This window comes from Rhamphochromis longiceps, linkage group LG12, assembly GCF_057381845.1.
Source record: "Rhamphochromis longiceps isolate RC_006_pf linkage group LG12, R_longiceps_female_GT1.1, whole genome shotgun sequence".
NCBI classification, from domain to species: Eukaryota; Metazoa; Chordata; class Actinopteri; order Cichliformes; family Cichlidae; genus Rhamphochromis; species Rhamphochromis longiceps.
Genome location: NC_140568.1, coordinates 16591421 through 16608702, shown reverse-complemented (window position 1 = coordinate 16608702; position 17282 = coordinate 16591421). Strand labels below are relative to the sequence as shown.

Sequence of the window (17282 nt, the reverse complement as noted above, 5' to 3'; positions counted from 1 at the left end):
AAACAAAATCTCTTCTTGACACTCACACTGTATTAATGAGCATTTGCTATTTTTAACACAGCATAATGAGAGCAAAGGTCTGATCTATGAAAGACACATTATCATGTGAAATAACTCAGTTGCGAGTGTGTTATGGCTGAAGAACTCAGATGTAATTGGATTTAAGTTTGCTGGAGGATTCTTGGAGATGTTTTATACAATGAGATTTTCTCAGCTGAAAGCAATCATTCTCAGTTATGTAAAGAAAATGTGGCCAATAAAAGCCTTGATTCTCGATGCTCTGACGTTTCATAACCTGACAGACAAAGATCACAGTATTCTTTAAAACATCTCAAATGTCTGCTGTTAATATTTTTAAACATAAGAGCTGCTTAAGAGTTGCTTGTTTTCAGCATTCAAGAAATAGAACCGTGAACCTTGATTTATGCTACCTTTGTATGTAATAAATATACATTTGCACAATGTGTATTTTTCATCAAAGGTAACCACTCTCAAAAAAGTGCATGCTGGGAGGTCCACTAATAAGCTACCTTTGTTTGTAATCCGGCTTTATATGCTACTCAGCAGCACCAGATAGCTTTGTCCAGTATATAATTACTTTACATGATTTCTTACCACATTTGCCACTAATAAATCACCTCATGTAATTAATCAAGGCGTGGAGGGAAACCTTTTGTTAAAACCAAACACACAGACACACACACAGAGTACCTCATTGACATGCTGCCATGGTGTTATGGTCCACTGAAATGCTTTCTGCGACTGTATTTGATCCACTGGGTATTGATTTTTGTCTTCTGTTCTGCCCCCACAGTTCAGGGACATGTGTGTGCAAATCAGGAGTGTATGGACCGAAGTGTGATGACTGCTACCCGGGTTTCTTCGACTTCAGTAGCACTGGCTGTCGGCCTTGCCAGTGTAACAACCACACCAACTACTGCCATCCGCAGTCCGGTGAGTCAGCTGAGGACAAACGCTGCAGTTCAATGATCTCATTTTCATTGTCACTAAAACCTAACCTATTTTGTTTTGTAATTTTTCATTATTCAGGATTGTCTGAGTCAGCTGTGAAGAGCCACAGTAGCTTAGTTAGTGAAAGCATCTGCCTTGTAAACAGAAAATCCTGCAAATCCGCACAATCTGATTCCAAAATAAGAGCTTTTGTTTAGACAAACTGACTCCAATAAATATTATTTGGAAGCACTTTCCTTTTTGAAGTAATTTGTTATCAGAGACTGATTTTTTTTTTTTTTTAATCATTTTTCTCAATAAGTCCAAGAAAACAATCAGCTTCATTTTAGAGGACAACTTTTACTCTCTGCTTTTTATCCTACTTCATTTTACATGGAAACTTCACTTAAAATTATAATCATCATAAAAACAAAATATATTTTTTTTATGATACCAGTACTGACTATTACTAATAATGACAACAGATAACCTGTATTTGTAAATGGAACTGATATTTATGTATATAAATCTTGTGATGGTTTAACCCCAAATTCATGACATCACTCGTTGGTTTTTGGCTGTCAGAGTGGATTTTCAGAGCCAGTAGTAAACTGTGTTGGAGCAATGTTATTGCTAGCAACTACAATTTCACTCAATAAAGGCGCAGACTTCTTTGGCGGTCTGTAGCATACACCAGCTTGTGTTATTTGTCAGATGATTCAATTGAAACGCTCCAAAAGGCAGCGAACAAGTCCAGCTCAGAGACTCCAGGTAATAGAGTTGAAGCTTAAACACTGATCAGCTACACCTACTAGTTGTAGGGTCAAAGTGTCCTTGAGCAAGGCGAAGACAAGCAAATCCCAAAGTTGACTGTCAGTCAATTTCAGTTGGATGCTTTTGCATTGGGCTTTTTCTTGAGAACCCTGACATGGACAACACCAATCTGTTAGAGCTTGGAATGAAAGAAGCAGCGTTTTCAACATGCACTGTTTTGTTCATTGGCATTGCATAAGAAAGGCAGTGCAAATTGTCCAGTCTTTGCTGATTAAATACTCAAAACTCTTTAAATTCAAATGTTGGATTTGTCCAGGTTACAGTAACACCTTGATCGCATACCCAGAGAACAGTCTAATGCCGAGTTTAATTAATCTTTGGCAGCACAAAACTCCCCCACTTTACTTCCTTGAAGTAAATATTTGCTGTAGTCTGTGGTCTCAGCAACCCGAGAAGCAAGTTAAACACTAGGGTGCAATTCCAGTTCGGTTTGTGTTCTTGAGAGTTTGCACCTTCTTCAAATGTAAAGGAGGATTGCTGCTCGCTTCCCAGCAGTCAGGCCTTGAGACTTAGAAATCACTGGCTAGTGACAACCCCGAAAAGGAGGAACTGCACAGGGGGCAGTGTGTGTGGGTGGGGCATGTGTGTAGCAGTTTTAGACGGCATATGTCTTTGCATTATAATGCAGGCGCAGATGGAGCTCTTTAGCCTTCACTTGGGCTCAGTGTTCATAGTGCTATGGATTGCCATAGCTCAGGTTTGACAGCTCCCTTTAAAGAGCGATTGTGGCTTCTCCCTAAGGCTGCTCACACAGGAACTCCTTGCACAAATGCAAATTAGGCAGTATCCCAAACACTGTCTCATAAACACATTATTTTCAACCTTAAAAGTATCTAATGCAGGGATAAGTAAACAAGATGATGTTTCACTAGAATCTCTCTCTCTGAACCTTAAAACATACATTCAAATTTCATAATACTTTAACATATTAAATTCTGCTTATAAATTGGTGTCTCTGAACTGGAAACAAGCTGTCGTTGCATTTAGATATTCACTTTTCTGTCTTCTTCTTTAAACAGTAATTTAACCTCTGTGTGGTGATGGCTGAAATCCTGGTTACACAACGATATGGCATAAGCCTGTAGGCAGACTGAGTCACATCTACATAACCTTTGTCAGAGCTCATAGAGGCAAAACAGTTCAAACAAACATCGAAGCTCAACTCCAAACAGCACAATAGTGGTGATTGCCGTCACAGATATTTACAAGAATAACAATGCCTTTAATCTGGGATTCTTTTTCTTAAATAAAGCACTGAAGCAAAGAGTATGTTTTGAAAATTCTTTAAATTTAAAAAAAAAAAAGGTGAAAAATATGCAGTTATGCTAAAGTGAGAATTAGCATGGACATCTCCTTGAATGCAACAACCCACATTAAGTATTTCCAACAAGTGTTTTAAAGCCTGCTTTATATGTTTTCAGTAAAATTTAAATGTTATCTGTAGATAAACATTAAATGAAAATAAAGGTACGAAGGAGAGTAAAGTTGAAAGACAGAGCATGTTGTAGTGAAGAGGTAAACACAACATGCAAATGAACTGGTATTTATGCAGTCCTTCCCTGGTCTCACTGAACATTCAAAACAACTGCACTTTCTTTATGTAGTCTAAAAACTGTATTAATCCCACATCCACACCTATCAGTCATATCTGTCCTAATCATATCTGTCGACATGACTGATCTATTTATATATAAATAAATAAAACTTGTTTCTTGGTTGGTGTGTTAAAGGTGCAGTTGCACAGCCTTTGTAACATTATTAACATTTTTGCAGAGTGCAAAAATATTTTTTGTTTTTTAAATCATCTACTTCTGAAATGCTTCCTATTTGGGAAAGAAAGTTCTATAGGTGAGCAATAAAGCTGTACCCACCTTTTCAGGCATAGCATCCTGGATTTTATTTAGCTGCCTAAAAGAGACTTGCAGGTATTACAAGGCTGGAAAGTGTCAGGTGTCGCTGTGTGCAGGCAGGAGTAGTGGACCCAAAGTGCAGACTCACGGCAGGCAAAAGTGTATTTCAAAACTCAGCTTTTAATGCTGGATGGCAAAACGTAACAAAAATCCAAATGAACTTACATAAGCAGGCAGCCAGAACACACAGCATAAATGAGGGTAGATCACAACACGGACACAGAGAAACACAGGGCTTAAATACACAGAGGGAGCAATCAGGGAATGGGTAACAGGAGGGAAACACAGCTGGGGCAAATCAGGCCTAACGAGACAAGGGGAAGCGAAACCAGATACATTAACATCAGACATGGACCTTCAAAATAAAACAGGAAACATAACACAGACTGAACTAAAGACACAGACTCACACGCAGGCACTACAACAGAGGGAACAGAGACGTGGGACCAGGACAGACACAGACACTGACTGGACATGGGGATATCACAGACAGGGGAGACAGCAACTAAGGATGCACAGAGACATAAACCATAAAAGAGAACTCTAACAAAGAAACCCAAGATTAGAAATGATAAATAATATAATAAATTCAAAACCCTGGGTCAACGACCCAGGCATCCTAAAAGAAAGACTAAAACAAGTTCCCCAGTACCTGTATTTTCTACCGGTGTCCTGTTAACCCTGGCATCTATTAGACTGATTTGGATATATTGCAAGCCTAATAAATATAATGCGATTACATTAAAGCAATTGGTCAATCCAGGATTGGTATGTTGTAACAGGCCAGGATGTTACCTTGGAGTTCAATATAACCTCGACATACTTCATCCTGAAGTGAGCTGTGGTTTTTATTGAATGATTAAGTATATATAGTAACATGAAAGTTAAAAATCCATTCCTGTTAACATGCTCAAAGCATTCTAAAAGTATTTCTCTTTGGCCCACCTGGCTGCCTGCATGTAGTGCAAGGTGATTGCTTTGCAATGTGCCAGATTATCTTAAACCTTAAACCAAATTCACCATTTCGCTATTACATTATATTACTTAAAACTCTAAATGGCAATAGGCTAGCCAGTGAGTTCCAATAGCCAGATCACATCCAAGAGTTTTGATGAATTAGGTCATGGAATCAACTTCAAACAGGGTTTACTGTCTGTTTGGTAGCTCGCAGTTCAGCGATATTAGCATGCTAGTTGGCATTCAGCAATATTAGCTGCACATTTGGTGAAATTGCAACTGTTACCTTAAGCGGTCTCAGCATAGTTGTTGCTTTGTCCTCACAGCCATTTGATATGTTTTAGAATGTGGTTAAGTATGTCAACCCAAGGAAGCTCTAATAGATTATTTGGCTATTTCCTGATAGACATTAAATGAGGTTCCTGTAAGAGCGAATAATGGTTTGATGGTATGTTTAAAAAAAATAGGAATCATGACTCTTACTCCTCACCCTGATGGTAAACAGTGAAAACTATTAAAAAATATGTATTTTTTTGTCTGACCACCAGTCCAGAATCCAAAGACATTTTACTGCTATGTATTAACAAAAACATCAAATACACTCTGCTTCAAGACTTTTTGCATTGTTTTGCACTAGTAGTTGCTTGTTTATGAAAACCCAAATATAATAAAAGATTTTAGTATAGTTCTGTGTTAATTTTTTGTAATTAACATTTATTGAGATTAAAGAACTCTTTTTAAGGGATACCTGGCCAAGATGCCACCAGCAACTATCTCACAATTACAAAAATTATACAATAAAACACACGCCATAACAACACACACAAACAAATTAATTAATTAATTTAATATTCAATTAAAATTGAAACCATTTCATGTTTTGGAATTGGTCTGAAGGATTCTTAGTTTTGCTTTAAAGCACTTGATGAAATGAATTCTGTCATTTTCCAGTCATTCTGCACAAAAGCTCTTTTTGCCAAGTTCAGTTCATGCAAGTACAACAGAAAGCAACAAGTAACCTTGTGGACGGAGAAATTACCAGCATGTTGCATTGCAAACAGGGAACATATATAGGAAGGCACCAATCTGAGTATTGCTTTATATTTAAAACTGTATAAATGAGAGTTCCTCCGACTGAGAGTGTAACTCACATTTGTTGAGTGTCTTAAAAAGGTCTTAAAAAACTTTGCTTTAGATTTTTAAAATGTCGTCAGATTACATTGTTATATAACCAACTACTTTCGTTTTCTGTCATAAGCAGATCAAGAAAGAATAACAGCTAATCTTGTGACCTTTGTTCTACCTTTCAGGAGTGTGTCTGAACTGCGAGGGCAACACCCATGGATTGAACTGTGAGAACTGCAAGCCTGGTTTTTACCGCAGTCCTGGAGCTGCCCTGACCGAAGCCTGTGTGCCATGCCCCTGCTCTAACTCCACCTCCAATGGCACCTGTCACACTGGTGAGCACTTGTTCACATGTCAGGCATTTAGTGCTCATCCAATGGCTTGTTGCAGTGATTAAGCAGATCTGGCCTCCTGGCTTTATACTCCATTAATCCTGGGATTTATGACATAAAAACCTGACAGTGATGATGTCTTGGAAAGCATTTTCCACCTTCAAGCTGTTATTGCTGAAAATAACTCGGAATGACATCATGGTGTCTACTGTTGGCTGGTTATACAAACTAAAAAGAGAAATGCAGTCAAAGGGAGATGTAATGAAAAGGAAAGAAGGTGACATCAGAGAAATTATGTAGATAAGCAACCAGCAGCCAAATGTTAGATAACCTAAAAAGCAAACTACATATAATACCACATATACTGCATACATACCTTGTGTTTGTTGGCAGATTTTGAATGGAGTGAAATTAAAATGAGCCTTTCAAGGTCTGGTCCTGTTCCTGGATCTGCCTATTCACAACACCGCATAAAATGTAAAGTATAAAGAGAATCCAGTGATTTGCAATCCACTGTACATTTGAAAGAAAACTATTATTTCAAAGGCAACATATTGAAACTGAGAAAGTTTATTCCAGATATAAACTCATTTTGAATATGATAACAGCAGCATGTTTCTCACTGTGCAGCCACTGCTTTGCACCCTGTGACTGTACCATTAAATACAGTGCTGCTTCACTGCTCAAAGATGAGTCACTCACATTGTCATTTTAGGATTCTTTCAGTCCTTTAAGATATTACATTAGCATGGCTTATTTTTCTGAAATTATAATGATTTCAAAAATTGCTGAACAGTTTGGAAACATACCATCTATGAAAAGTGATAATTCTCTCCCTATTGTTATCTGCTGCTTTTTTCTATATCCAGTCGTGTAATTAACTGATCTTATTATTTGTGTATATTTCACCAAGTGTATTGCAACATTTCTTGAATTTTACTGATATGTGTGTTAAAATGCAGTATTTTTTTAAATGCCAACATGGTTGCAAGTCACAACATTAGATATGTTCTTTTTGTATTATTTTTATTTATATGTGGGATTTAACTGACTTGCAAAAACAACTTTTTTGGAAATTGAGTATCAATTATTTCCTTTGCGCTTTTCTGATAACTTTTCAACTGTAAACCACAGTCTTTTCGACGTTTCCAGACAAAGACCAGCACTCTAGTTCCCACTTCTTTCACCTCAGGCTGCTGCTGCCCTACTTCCACAACCTCCTGGAGGTCTCTGTGGAGCTGACATCTGAGTTGAACTACAGTCTCTATAACATTCTCAGACTACCTCAATTCTTCCTTTAATTTCATCGCAAGGAAGTAGTTTAAAAAAAAAAAAAAGAAGATTAGCATCTGGTCAACAACAATGTTTGAAATGATAAAATGGTGTATCACATGTCCCATATCAATGTGCAATCACCTTCAATTTTCTTGAGTAAAAAAAATCAAAATTTAACATTTGGTGAGTGAGAAACACATAACATAAATAACATATATATGTAATAGAGAAAAAATCATGGACCAAAGATGAGCTTGGCATCAATATGTCAGTAAAGAAAGCCTTTCAATTGCTATTGTTTTGAAGTTTAAAAAACACACCTTTTCAAATTGTTGTAAATAGGTTTAATTGCGTGGGTTCTCTCCGGGTACTCTGGCTTCCTTCCACAGTCCAAAGACATGCAGTTAGTGGGAATAGGTTAACTGGAAACTCTAAATTGCCCATAGGTGCGAATGTGAGGGCAAAGTGTTGTTGGTGTCTATGTGTTAGCCCTGCAACTGGCGACCTGTACAGGGTGTAGCCTGCCTCTCGCCCTAAGACAGCTGGGATAGGCTCCATCCTATGAAAGAACATGCATAGATATACTTCCTTAGATATACTTAAGTTAAGAATCAGCTGAAACTAAAGCAAATGCAAGGCAGACCAGTTTGCATGTGATGAACCTGCAGAATACTGCAGTTTTGAAATGCAGTTATTTAATTTCAAATAAGATACTGTGCTGTCCACCAAACAAGGGAATTTGGCAGTTACCTTCAAATTGCCTGAACTTCATTCCAGGCGTTAAATAAAATATGACCAGGAACCTTGCTACATGTGCTGTGCAAGTGATGAGTCTCTCATGGTGTGAGTTTGTGTGCTTCAGACATCACAGCTCATCCTTGTTGAACTGCACCATAACCCTTTCTGCAAACTGCCTTTGGAGGTTTGCGTTCAGCATTGCATCACTGGCCTCGCTTTCTACTGCTTATTGTCTTCTATCACCTTGCCCTTCCCCCTTTTGGGGCACACAGCTTTGCTACATCTTGATATGCCCTCCACCACTATTGGTGGTGGCCTGCATGGCAACAGCCATGTATAGATGCACTTAGACTGGCGGATCAGGGTTGCCACTGCCAGGGGCCATAGCAGAGGTTACAAAATGTGGGAGGGAGGGGATGGGACATGAACCAGGCAGAGCGTAGCTGGGACGGCATGTTCACAGCTGGGCCATTTCAGCGCCACCCAGGCAGCAGCAGACTGGAGCAGGGGGATGGGCATCATCATGTCCTCTATTTAGACAGCTTGAAATATGCTTGGGATGGTTCACAGGGTGAGGTGCTCTCATGTTAGTGGTGCACAGCTGTCGAGGATCTCACAGACTCAAGACTAGAACTGGAAAGAGATCAGCCTCCCTGTATAGGTTGCCCCGGCAACAGTGACAAGTGAGAAGATGCCACAATGCAGTATCATGGCTCCACTGTGAGGGGCAGATGCTTCCTAAATGTGCTGATGTGGCCTGTTGCAGTAAATGAATATCCTCTGTACTGACACTCGGAGAGGTGAAATGGAGCATTGCACCAGTTCAGAATGTGGGTCACACATATTAAATCATCCATGTATGATTGTGTCTTTACCCAGTGGTATAGAACAGTCAGGGTATTTCAGTTTATTCTAAGCTTCATCAGATATTTTGACTCATTTGTTTAAATCGTCTTGTGTTATATAATTGTGTATGTGGGACCTGCCTGCCTAACAGTACCACTCAAATGTGTGTATGTGTGTGCTGTTGGAAAGAGGAGTGCTTTGCACTTTTCGCTTGCAAAGCAGCTCCTGTTTCTTTTGGTTGTATAACCCAGCAGGCGACTGCCTTTAAACCTCCAGCAGAGGTTAAATCAACCTTATCAGATGTGCCTTCCTTAGTTTTGCTGGAAATCAACACAGCCGTGTAACTACAGTAGATGGAGACCAACATCTAGGCCACTGGAAGGCAGCTATCTGTGCTTAAATCATTCAATGCCAACAGCTCTCCTGTGCTGACGACTGGAGAGGGAATGGTCTACTATGCTGCAGTGTCACACACATTATTTATACGAGTTCTCAACTTCTCATAGCCAAATTGTGTGCCTTCACCCCCTGCTCAATGACCCAGTTTTTGCTGTTCAGTTTTACACATCAAATCAAAGCTCGAACAGTAAGGTTTAGTAGCTCAGGTATCAGTGAGATTTATCCCACTGCAGAATCAGATTGCGTCAAAGAAATAAAAAGAACATTTAAGAACCAAACTGATGGTTCTTTTCTTTACTTATTTTCCACCACCAACATGTTGACACACACACTTTTCAACAAGTTTCAGAGCAGAACTTTGAGCAGTGCAGAACTAAGTTCTGTCAGAAGAAAATCAGTGGCTCCTAGTTTTGGAGCACACATTCTGTGGTTCTGTGCCAGAAACCAGTCTTTGTTATAAGAAAGTTGGAACCTGTTATTCTTTGGACAGCAACAGTGTTTTGATGAGAAGAGCAATCTGGGAACCAGTAAAATGGAACTGCAGGCTTGTCAGCTTGTGTTGAAAAGGGGAAAACAATGGGACCGTTTGCCATATTGTTCATGTTGCAAAAACTTTTTACCTATATTGGTGGAATATTCACTACTAACCTGTCTAACCCCTTTAGATTGAAGTAAATGTTTGCTATATGATGTGTTAAAAACTCCCCTCTACCAGGTAAATAACACAATCCTCCAATCCCCACCATCTTGATGTTGTGTTTTGTCTGTTGCACACGCATGTGTGTAAAAGTAATTTTGCAGGCTTGGTCAGTTACATCAGATACACAAAGAGAAGTTGAAAATGGGCCAAAAAAGACTCCAAGGTAATCACCTCAATGTTCTACTGTAGAAACATGTAGAAATAGAAATAGAAACACTACTATTCTGGAAGACTGCACATCCCTGTTGTCTGTTGAAGTTCAGGGCTGGGGTCAGCGTGCACTGGGCTTGAGCATCAGTCTCCGTTCTTGGCTAGCTTTACATTAGCACACATTAGCTTGTGCATATGCTCTCAAAGAGACAAAGCTTTGTTAGCAGCATAATGTATTGTGATACAATTCAGTCACTTAAATTAGTTTAATTATAACTTAGACCAGAGTTGTTCCAGAGTTGGACAAGCAGTGGCTGAGAAGGAGCAACGCTGCTCCTTAGTTTTTAATGGCGCCAATTAAGATGCCTCAGGATGACCACTGGTCTTACTATGAATTCTTCAGTGATAGTTACCTATGTTGTTCTCATATTCTCTTGGACTGACTGAAATAACTCTCTGACAGATTGTTGAAAGTTTGCAAATACTTGCTGTTTAATTTATAAATGCAAACAGATTGCCAACATGTTGTCATCAGTCTGTATGAGTCTCTCAATAAGCACAACTCGAGGGGATTCAAGTTCAATTTCAGACTGATTGCAGACTTGACTGATTTTTGTCTTATGGCAATTATGGCGGTTTTTACTGGCAGCGTTGTATTATGGACAGAAATCTGTGCCATCAGAAACTGAATTTGAATTAGTCTAATTTGAAATTGAATTTATGGTTTGAAAATGTCACAGATTTCTGCCCATATTATATGCTTGATGTCATTTTGCAGCCAAAAAGATAACTGACATGAGATAACTTTTATTAATTAAAAAAGATACTGGAAAGGTTTGACTTTGACAATTTGTAGTTGACAAAAGGTAATAAATTGCAACACTAAGCATATCACTAAATGTTCAAAATCACAATACCACATTTTGAATGAATTATTGTGATAATTTTGTGTCATGGGGATGATTCCCACCTCTAAGTCATATGGCAAAAATCCTCCTACTGCAGACAGATTAACCCTTTAAAAGCAAAGGCTGGTTAGCCAAACATTGGAGCCCTTTGGGCAGTGTAACACATACTTAGCTTAAAATAATATTACTTGTAATTAAAATCTAAAACTGAATACTTATTACAAAATAAGAATTCTAATCATTTGGCAGATAAGAAATTTATCCAATTCAGACTTGATTTACTTGTTCAAATAAGGCGTTGATCATTTGGTTTGATTAATCATCAAGGCTGCCACCATGTTTACTTCAGAATCAGAATCGTGTTTATTGGCCATGTATATGTGCAGACACAATCAAGGAATTTGGTTCCGGTAGATGGTGACTCTCAAGCACAGCAATGTAAATCACACACACACACACACACACACACACACACACACACACACACACACACACACACACACACACACACACACACACACGTGTCGATATATACATTATACATGCATACACATACATACACAAAGCTGTGTAAACCAACTATAAATAACCAATCTAAACTTATATACATAGTATACAGGATGACAGAAATTAAATGAGGTGGAATGAATACTACAGAATGCACATAAAGTGCAGTTGCAGTCTGGCAGTGGGAGCAGTGCGACAGGTCAACCGTTTAGAAGGGAGATGGCAAGGGGAAAGAAACTGCTCCTATGTCAGATGGTCCTGGTCTGCAGGCTTCTGTGCCGTCTGCCAGAGGGCAGCAGGTCAAAAAGTATGTGTCCAGGGTGTGAGGGGTCTGTGATGATTTTCCCTGACCATTTTCTGGTTCTTGAGAGGTACAGGTCCTGGATGGAGGGCAGGGGGACACCGATGATCCTTTCTGCTGCCCGTACAGTCTGCTGCAGTCTGCTCCTGTCCTGTTTAGTGGCTGCACCATACCAGACTGTGACTGCAGTGTAGAACTGGATTAGCAGCTCCTATGGAAGACTGTACTTCCCCAGTTGTCTCAGGAAGTACATCCTCTGCTGGGTCTTTTTGAGGATGGAGTTGATGTTGGTCTCCCACTTCATGTCCTGGGAGATGGTGGTACCCAGGAACTTGAAGATCTTCACTGTCGACACAGGGCTGTCTGATATGGTGAGGGGGAGCAGAGTTGAGGGATGTCTCCTGAAGTCCACTGTCATCTCTACAGTCTTAAGAGCGTTCAGCTCCAGGTTGTGCTGACTGCACCAGAGTACCTCAACTTCCTGCCGGTATGCAGACTCATCACCATCCTGAATGAGGCCAATGACGGTGGTGTCTTGGTGACACAACGCTGTTGAAGGGAGTGCACTTCAGTACTGCAGTCTCTGTTTGACGTGCCAGAAGATGTCATGTGACCAGTGGCTCAAGGCTAGGAGAAAGCTGACATTTGACATGCACTTGTTGCAGATGAACAGTGTTCATGTAAATTCTGGTTGAATACAAGCTATTACTGAGCTTTAAACAAATCACTGTTGTTTTTTTTAACCCAGAATTTAAAAAAAAAAAAACACTAAAAAAATGTAAAACCTTTTCAGAGTACTTCATAGTGGGCCTGGCTGAGGCATAAGCACTCTGTGTTTTCACTGAGTTGCACAGGACAAACAGGGAAAATCACACCCTCCTCTGGAGATATGACACAACATGGTTCTCTCACATCCATATACTGTCAGCTTGAGCCACCTAGTGGCCCGACAATAGCTGTTTCATTTCGGGCTGTATAATATAACACAAGATCATACATGTTCAGAGGGTTCTTCAGAAAACACAACATAATATTGCTAGTCATCATTACAGCTAGATTTTAGAACCTCTGCTTGTAATATATGTGACAGACTGATGGCAGGGTGCAAACTGCTTCTCACCCTGTGGCAGCTGGGATAAACTCCTGGTAAAGCAGAAGAAATAAGATGGATGTATGTTAATGATATAGCGATCAAAGTTGAGACTAAAGAATGTGTTTTGATGTGGGGTTTTTTTTTTATATGTGTTTAACATTCTTTTTGTCCCTGCAGTAAGTGTAATCTAGCAAATGCTCATATTTAACATGAGTAAACTTAAATCTCAAACAAAGCTCAGATCATGCTTGTGTACTTGAAAGTCATAAATAGCAGTGATCAGCAGCTGATGTGCAACTTCCTCTGTTCCTGTACAGATCAAAGTGGCTCTCCAGTATGTGACCAGTGCCTTCCCCAGTACAGCAAACCACACTGTGTTGAGTGCAGTGCTGGTTTCTACAAATCAGCTAGGATTTGTGTTCCATGTGACTGCAATGGAAATGCAGACCCTCTGGGCCCGCCCCAGCTCTGTCACCCTGACACTGGCCACTGCCTCCGCTGCATCAACGGCACTACTGGGACGCAGTGCCAGCTTTGTGCTCCCGGCTTCATAGGGGACAACCGCAAACTTAACTGCACCCATCCGAGTAAGTCCAAAACACACTGCTGGGTTGAAGATGATTACAAATGAGCATTATATAGAACTACAAACCATGCAAAGCTACTTAAGTGAAGGAATAAAAATAATGGGTTAAAATTTGGAAGAAAAGGTCTGCTGTAGTCTCAAATGTTTAAAAATAAAATCTGAAATGATTAAATACTTGAAATGCTTTTTCTCCTCAGCTCCCCGAATTATTCCCACACCAGAAGCTACAGCAAAGCACCCCACATCCTCCTCCACCACAATAACCACCAGCACTACTTTGATGTCTCCCAGAGCAAGAGGGATCCCAGCCTTCACATCAAGCAGCAACACCAGTACCACACTAAGCACCTCCTCCACCACCCAGGCTCTGCTGACCAGTCTAAGCAGCCCCACTGACAACACCACAGCTGCCCTGACAGAGGTCACCTGGACTCAGTTCAACGTCATCGTTCTGGCTGTCATCATCCTGGTGGTGCTGCTACTGCTGGGCTTTGTCGGAGGCGTGTACACCTACAGGGAGTACCAGAACCGCAAGCTCAACGCCCCCTTCTGGACCATTGAACTGAAAGAGGACAACATCAGCTTCAGCAGCTACCACGACAGCATCCCCAACGCTGACGTGTCAGGCCTGCTGGAGGATGAGGCTAATGAAGTAGCGCCCAATGGCCAGCTGGCACTCACCACGCAGGGAAACTGCTACAAAGCTTAGCTCTCCATCCATTTCCAAAGCAGTCACCTAGATTTACAGATGACATAAAGCTGCTGGAAAACACCAAATCCAAAGCTCCTTCATGTTTGACAGTTTGTCATTATACTGCTCATCTGCAGCATTTACAGCACCTGGCAACCTGATAGAGAGTTCAAAGTAAAGAGTTTCCACTTTTTCGTGCGATTTCGGGTGGAATGGGTGATCAGTGAAACGGGGTCCAAAGAAACCAGTTTAAGTCTTGCCTGCAGAGGGCACTGCTGGGGAGATTAATGAGGGCCGGTGAGAGGCTGGTGAAAGTATGCACCTGTTGGCTGAAACAATGGTTCTGGAACCAGTCAGAGGACTTCCAGGAGCTTAACATTTCAGATATTTTTAAAATGAATTTGTGACTGTTTAAGTTATAACTGAATCACTTGGTATGGTGATTTCAATCTGAGACGATGATTGTTATTTAATGAATTTGTATTCTGTTCTTATTTATTGGTTGGGAGAAATGCTGCACATGTATGCTGTGTTTATTCATGGTGTTTTATCTTATGTGCTGTCAAATGGTACTTTGAACTGGCTGATATGTTTTCATGTATAGTTGGTGTGTTTTGGAGAGAGAGGGAGAGAGAGTTGTAGAAGGAAACAAAGTCTGTTAGCACACGCGTCTTAGTGACCTCATCTTTTGTTCATAGCTTTCTCACTTTTGTTAAAGTGTGCCAGCTCACCTAAAACATCTAAGAGGAGTGTTTTGTTTAAAGAAACTGCAACTGGTATTTACAGACTGCTTTCTTCTGGCAGTATGGTGAGACAGTGACACATACTCGGATTGTGTAAAAGGCCATAATCTTATAATCTAATCTGCTCTTTGCTGCCTTCCTCAGCAAAAGTTGAACAAACCATTTCAATAAGTGCTTCTCATTCTTAGATAGGGTGAGTACTGTGACTCAGAAGATAGAGAGTTTAAAAACATAAACAGTATTGTCTTGTTGATACTGTTGTGTAGTGAAACCAACCTGCAGATGTTTAAAAAAACCCACACACATCCTGTTCTCACCTACAATCAAATTGCATCATCTCAAGCAGTGAGTTGCTGTAATATTGATGCAATTTCCACCTGATCCCAGACAGGACCCCACGTTTTCTGTGTGAATATAGCTACCATTGGGTGGGTGTGCTTCTTTTTACCATGGTGAATGAGTAAAGCTAATTATGAAACCAACTCCTCAGGTACTGGCTCTTTCCCTAATGTGATCTCTGTAAATATTATTATTGTACAGATGAATGTGAATAGTAGCACTATTATTGTACAGGTAGAATACCGTGTGGACACTGTCACTCAACAAGCTCCCAACCTTTCACTTCCCAGAGCGTGATGTGGCGGTCGACCTGCGGCTTTTTGTATTTTGATTTCTTATTCTCAGTTGACTTTGCCATACACGCAGCTACAGAACTCAAATGCACCCACAACTCATAACAAAGAATTTAAAAAAAGAGCAGTGTAAATAATACCTCACAGTCAGAGCCCAACTCTCAAATAAAAACGGGTTTAACTGTTGTTTATGTCTGTTGCACATCTCTTTATCACATTTTAACAATTCCCTCCTGAGACATAAAAAAGACTTGTCTCAATTCATTTAAAAAGTACAGAAATATACTCACATGTTAGCTGTTTAAAATTTACACTGCAAGCAGGGTTTTTTAAGCCTTTTATTTTCCACTGTGCAAATTAAAAAAATTAAAACATTCAGTTTACATCCTGTACGCAACACACAAAAGTTTATATATGATAAAAGGGAATTGTTATCAAAAGGTATCCGGTGACATTCTGAAAAATGTAACATTATTCCTTTCCCTTGATTAAAAAAAAGTCAGTTTCTGTTCAGTTAATTTCAGTTATTTAAACTGCTACATTGCATAAACCAAAGTACGTGGGAAATTCCAAGAAAATATTCCAAGTTCTACTGGACAGCTGAGATTTCATATTGGCTCTGATGATGCAAAATCCTGTTTGTTAAGTTGAAGGTGATTGCAAGGAATCATTCCTTTCGAAGAATGCAAAACATTTACTGTTCACCGAAACAATCAAAGGAAGTCACAATTACAAAGATGAGTGAAGAGGAACTTGATTTACTCACAGATTGTTTCTAGGTAACTAATGCCCTAATTACTGCAGGCTGACTGCTGCTAACCAGTTGACATACTCTCTTAAATTCTTTTTCAAAGTCTTTTTCAACTGCAGGCTACTTAAAATTGCTTAACATTGCCAACTTACTCAGATCAGTAATCTACAACACTTCATTGATTGATATATTATCAGCTTCTGTTTTCATAGCACTCTGAATTTTTTGCCTATGTAAGCAACTAATGCTGCAGCAGCATTTATTTTATATAACATTATGAGAAATTTGTCGTAATGTCATGTGACATTGAATAATGTCACATGACATAGGGCACATGAATAATGGAGGACAGATTAAATGCCAGTATGACTACAAACTGCAAATAAATGAGAACGATAGGAGGTGCAGTGTAATAGACTGTGTGTCACTTGGGTGCTCTTAGAATCTCATCTCCGCTTTTCACAGATGATGTTGCGGGAATGGGAATCAGCACCAAGTCTTAGGCCGTGGTCCCTACCCTCAACTATGGTCACAAGCTTTCGGTAGTGACCGAAAGAACGAGATCACAGATACAAGCAAAATACAAGAAATTATCTTTCTCCCAGGAGTGGCTGGTGTCTCCCTTATAGATAGGGTACAGAGCTCAGCCATTCATAAAGGGCTCAGGGTAGAGCCTTAACTCCTCCACATCAAAAGGAGAGAGTTGAGGTGTTTCGGGCATCTGACAAGGATGCCTCCTGGGCAAGGTGTTACTAGCATGTCCCAATAGGAGCAGGTCCTAAGGCAGACTCAGGACATGCTGGAAAGATTATATCTCTCAGCTGGCCTGGGCATGCCTTAGTGTTCCCCTGCA

At 39.9% G+C, this 17282-nt stretch overlaps 1 protein-coding gene across 1 annotated transcript in view; it reads left to right on the top strand.

Moving 5' to 3' along the window:
* The window catches only part of LOC146657120 (multiple epidermal growth factor-like domains protein 9), a 41993-nt gene extending 25802 nt beyond the window's left edge, over positions 1 to 16191 (top strand). The window contains exons 3-6 of the mRNA XM_085424972.1: positions 815 to 954; positions 5963 to 6112; positions 13344 to 13613; positions 13810 to 16191. Coding sequence (XP_085281098.1) covers positions 815 to 954; positions 5963 to 6112; positions 13344 to 13613; positions 13810 to 14321 — 1072 coding nt within the window. The 3' untranslated portion in view covers positions 14322 to 16191. The remainder of the gene's footprint in view (positions 1 to 814; positions 955 to 5962; positions 6113 to 13343; positions 13614 to 13809) is intronic.
* Positions 16192 to 17282: the final 1091 nt, after the last annotated feature.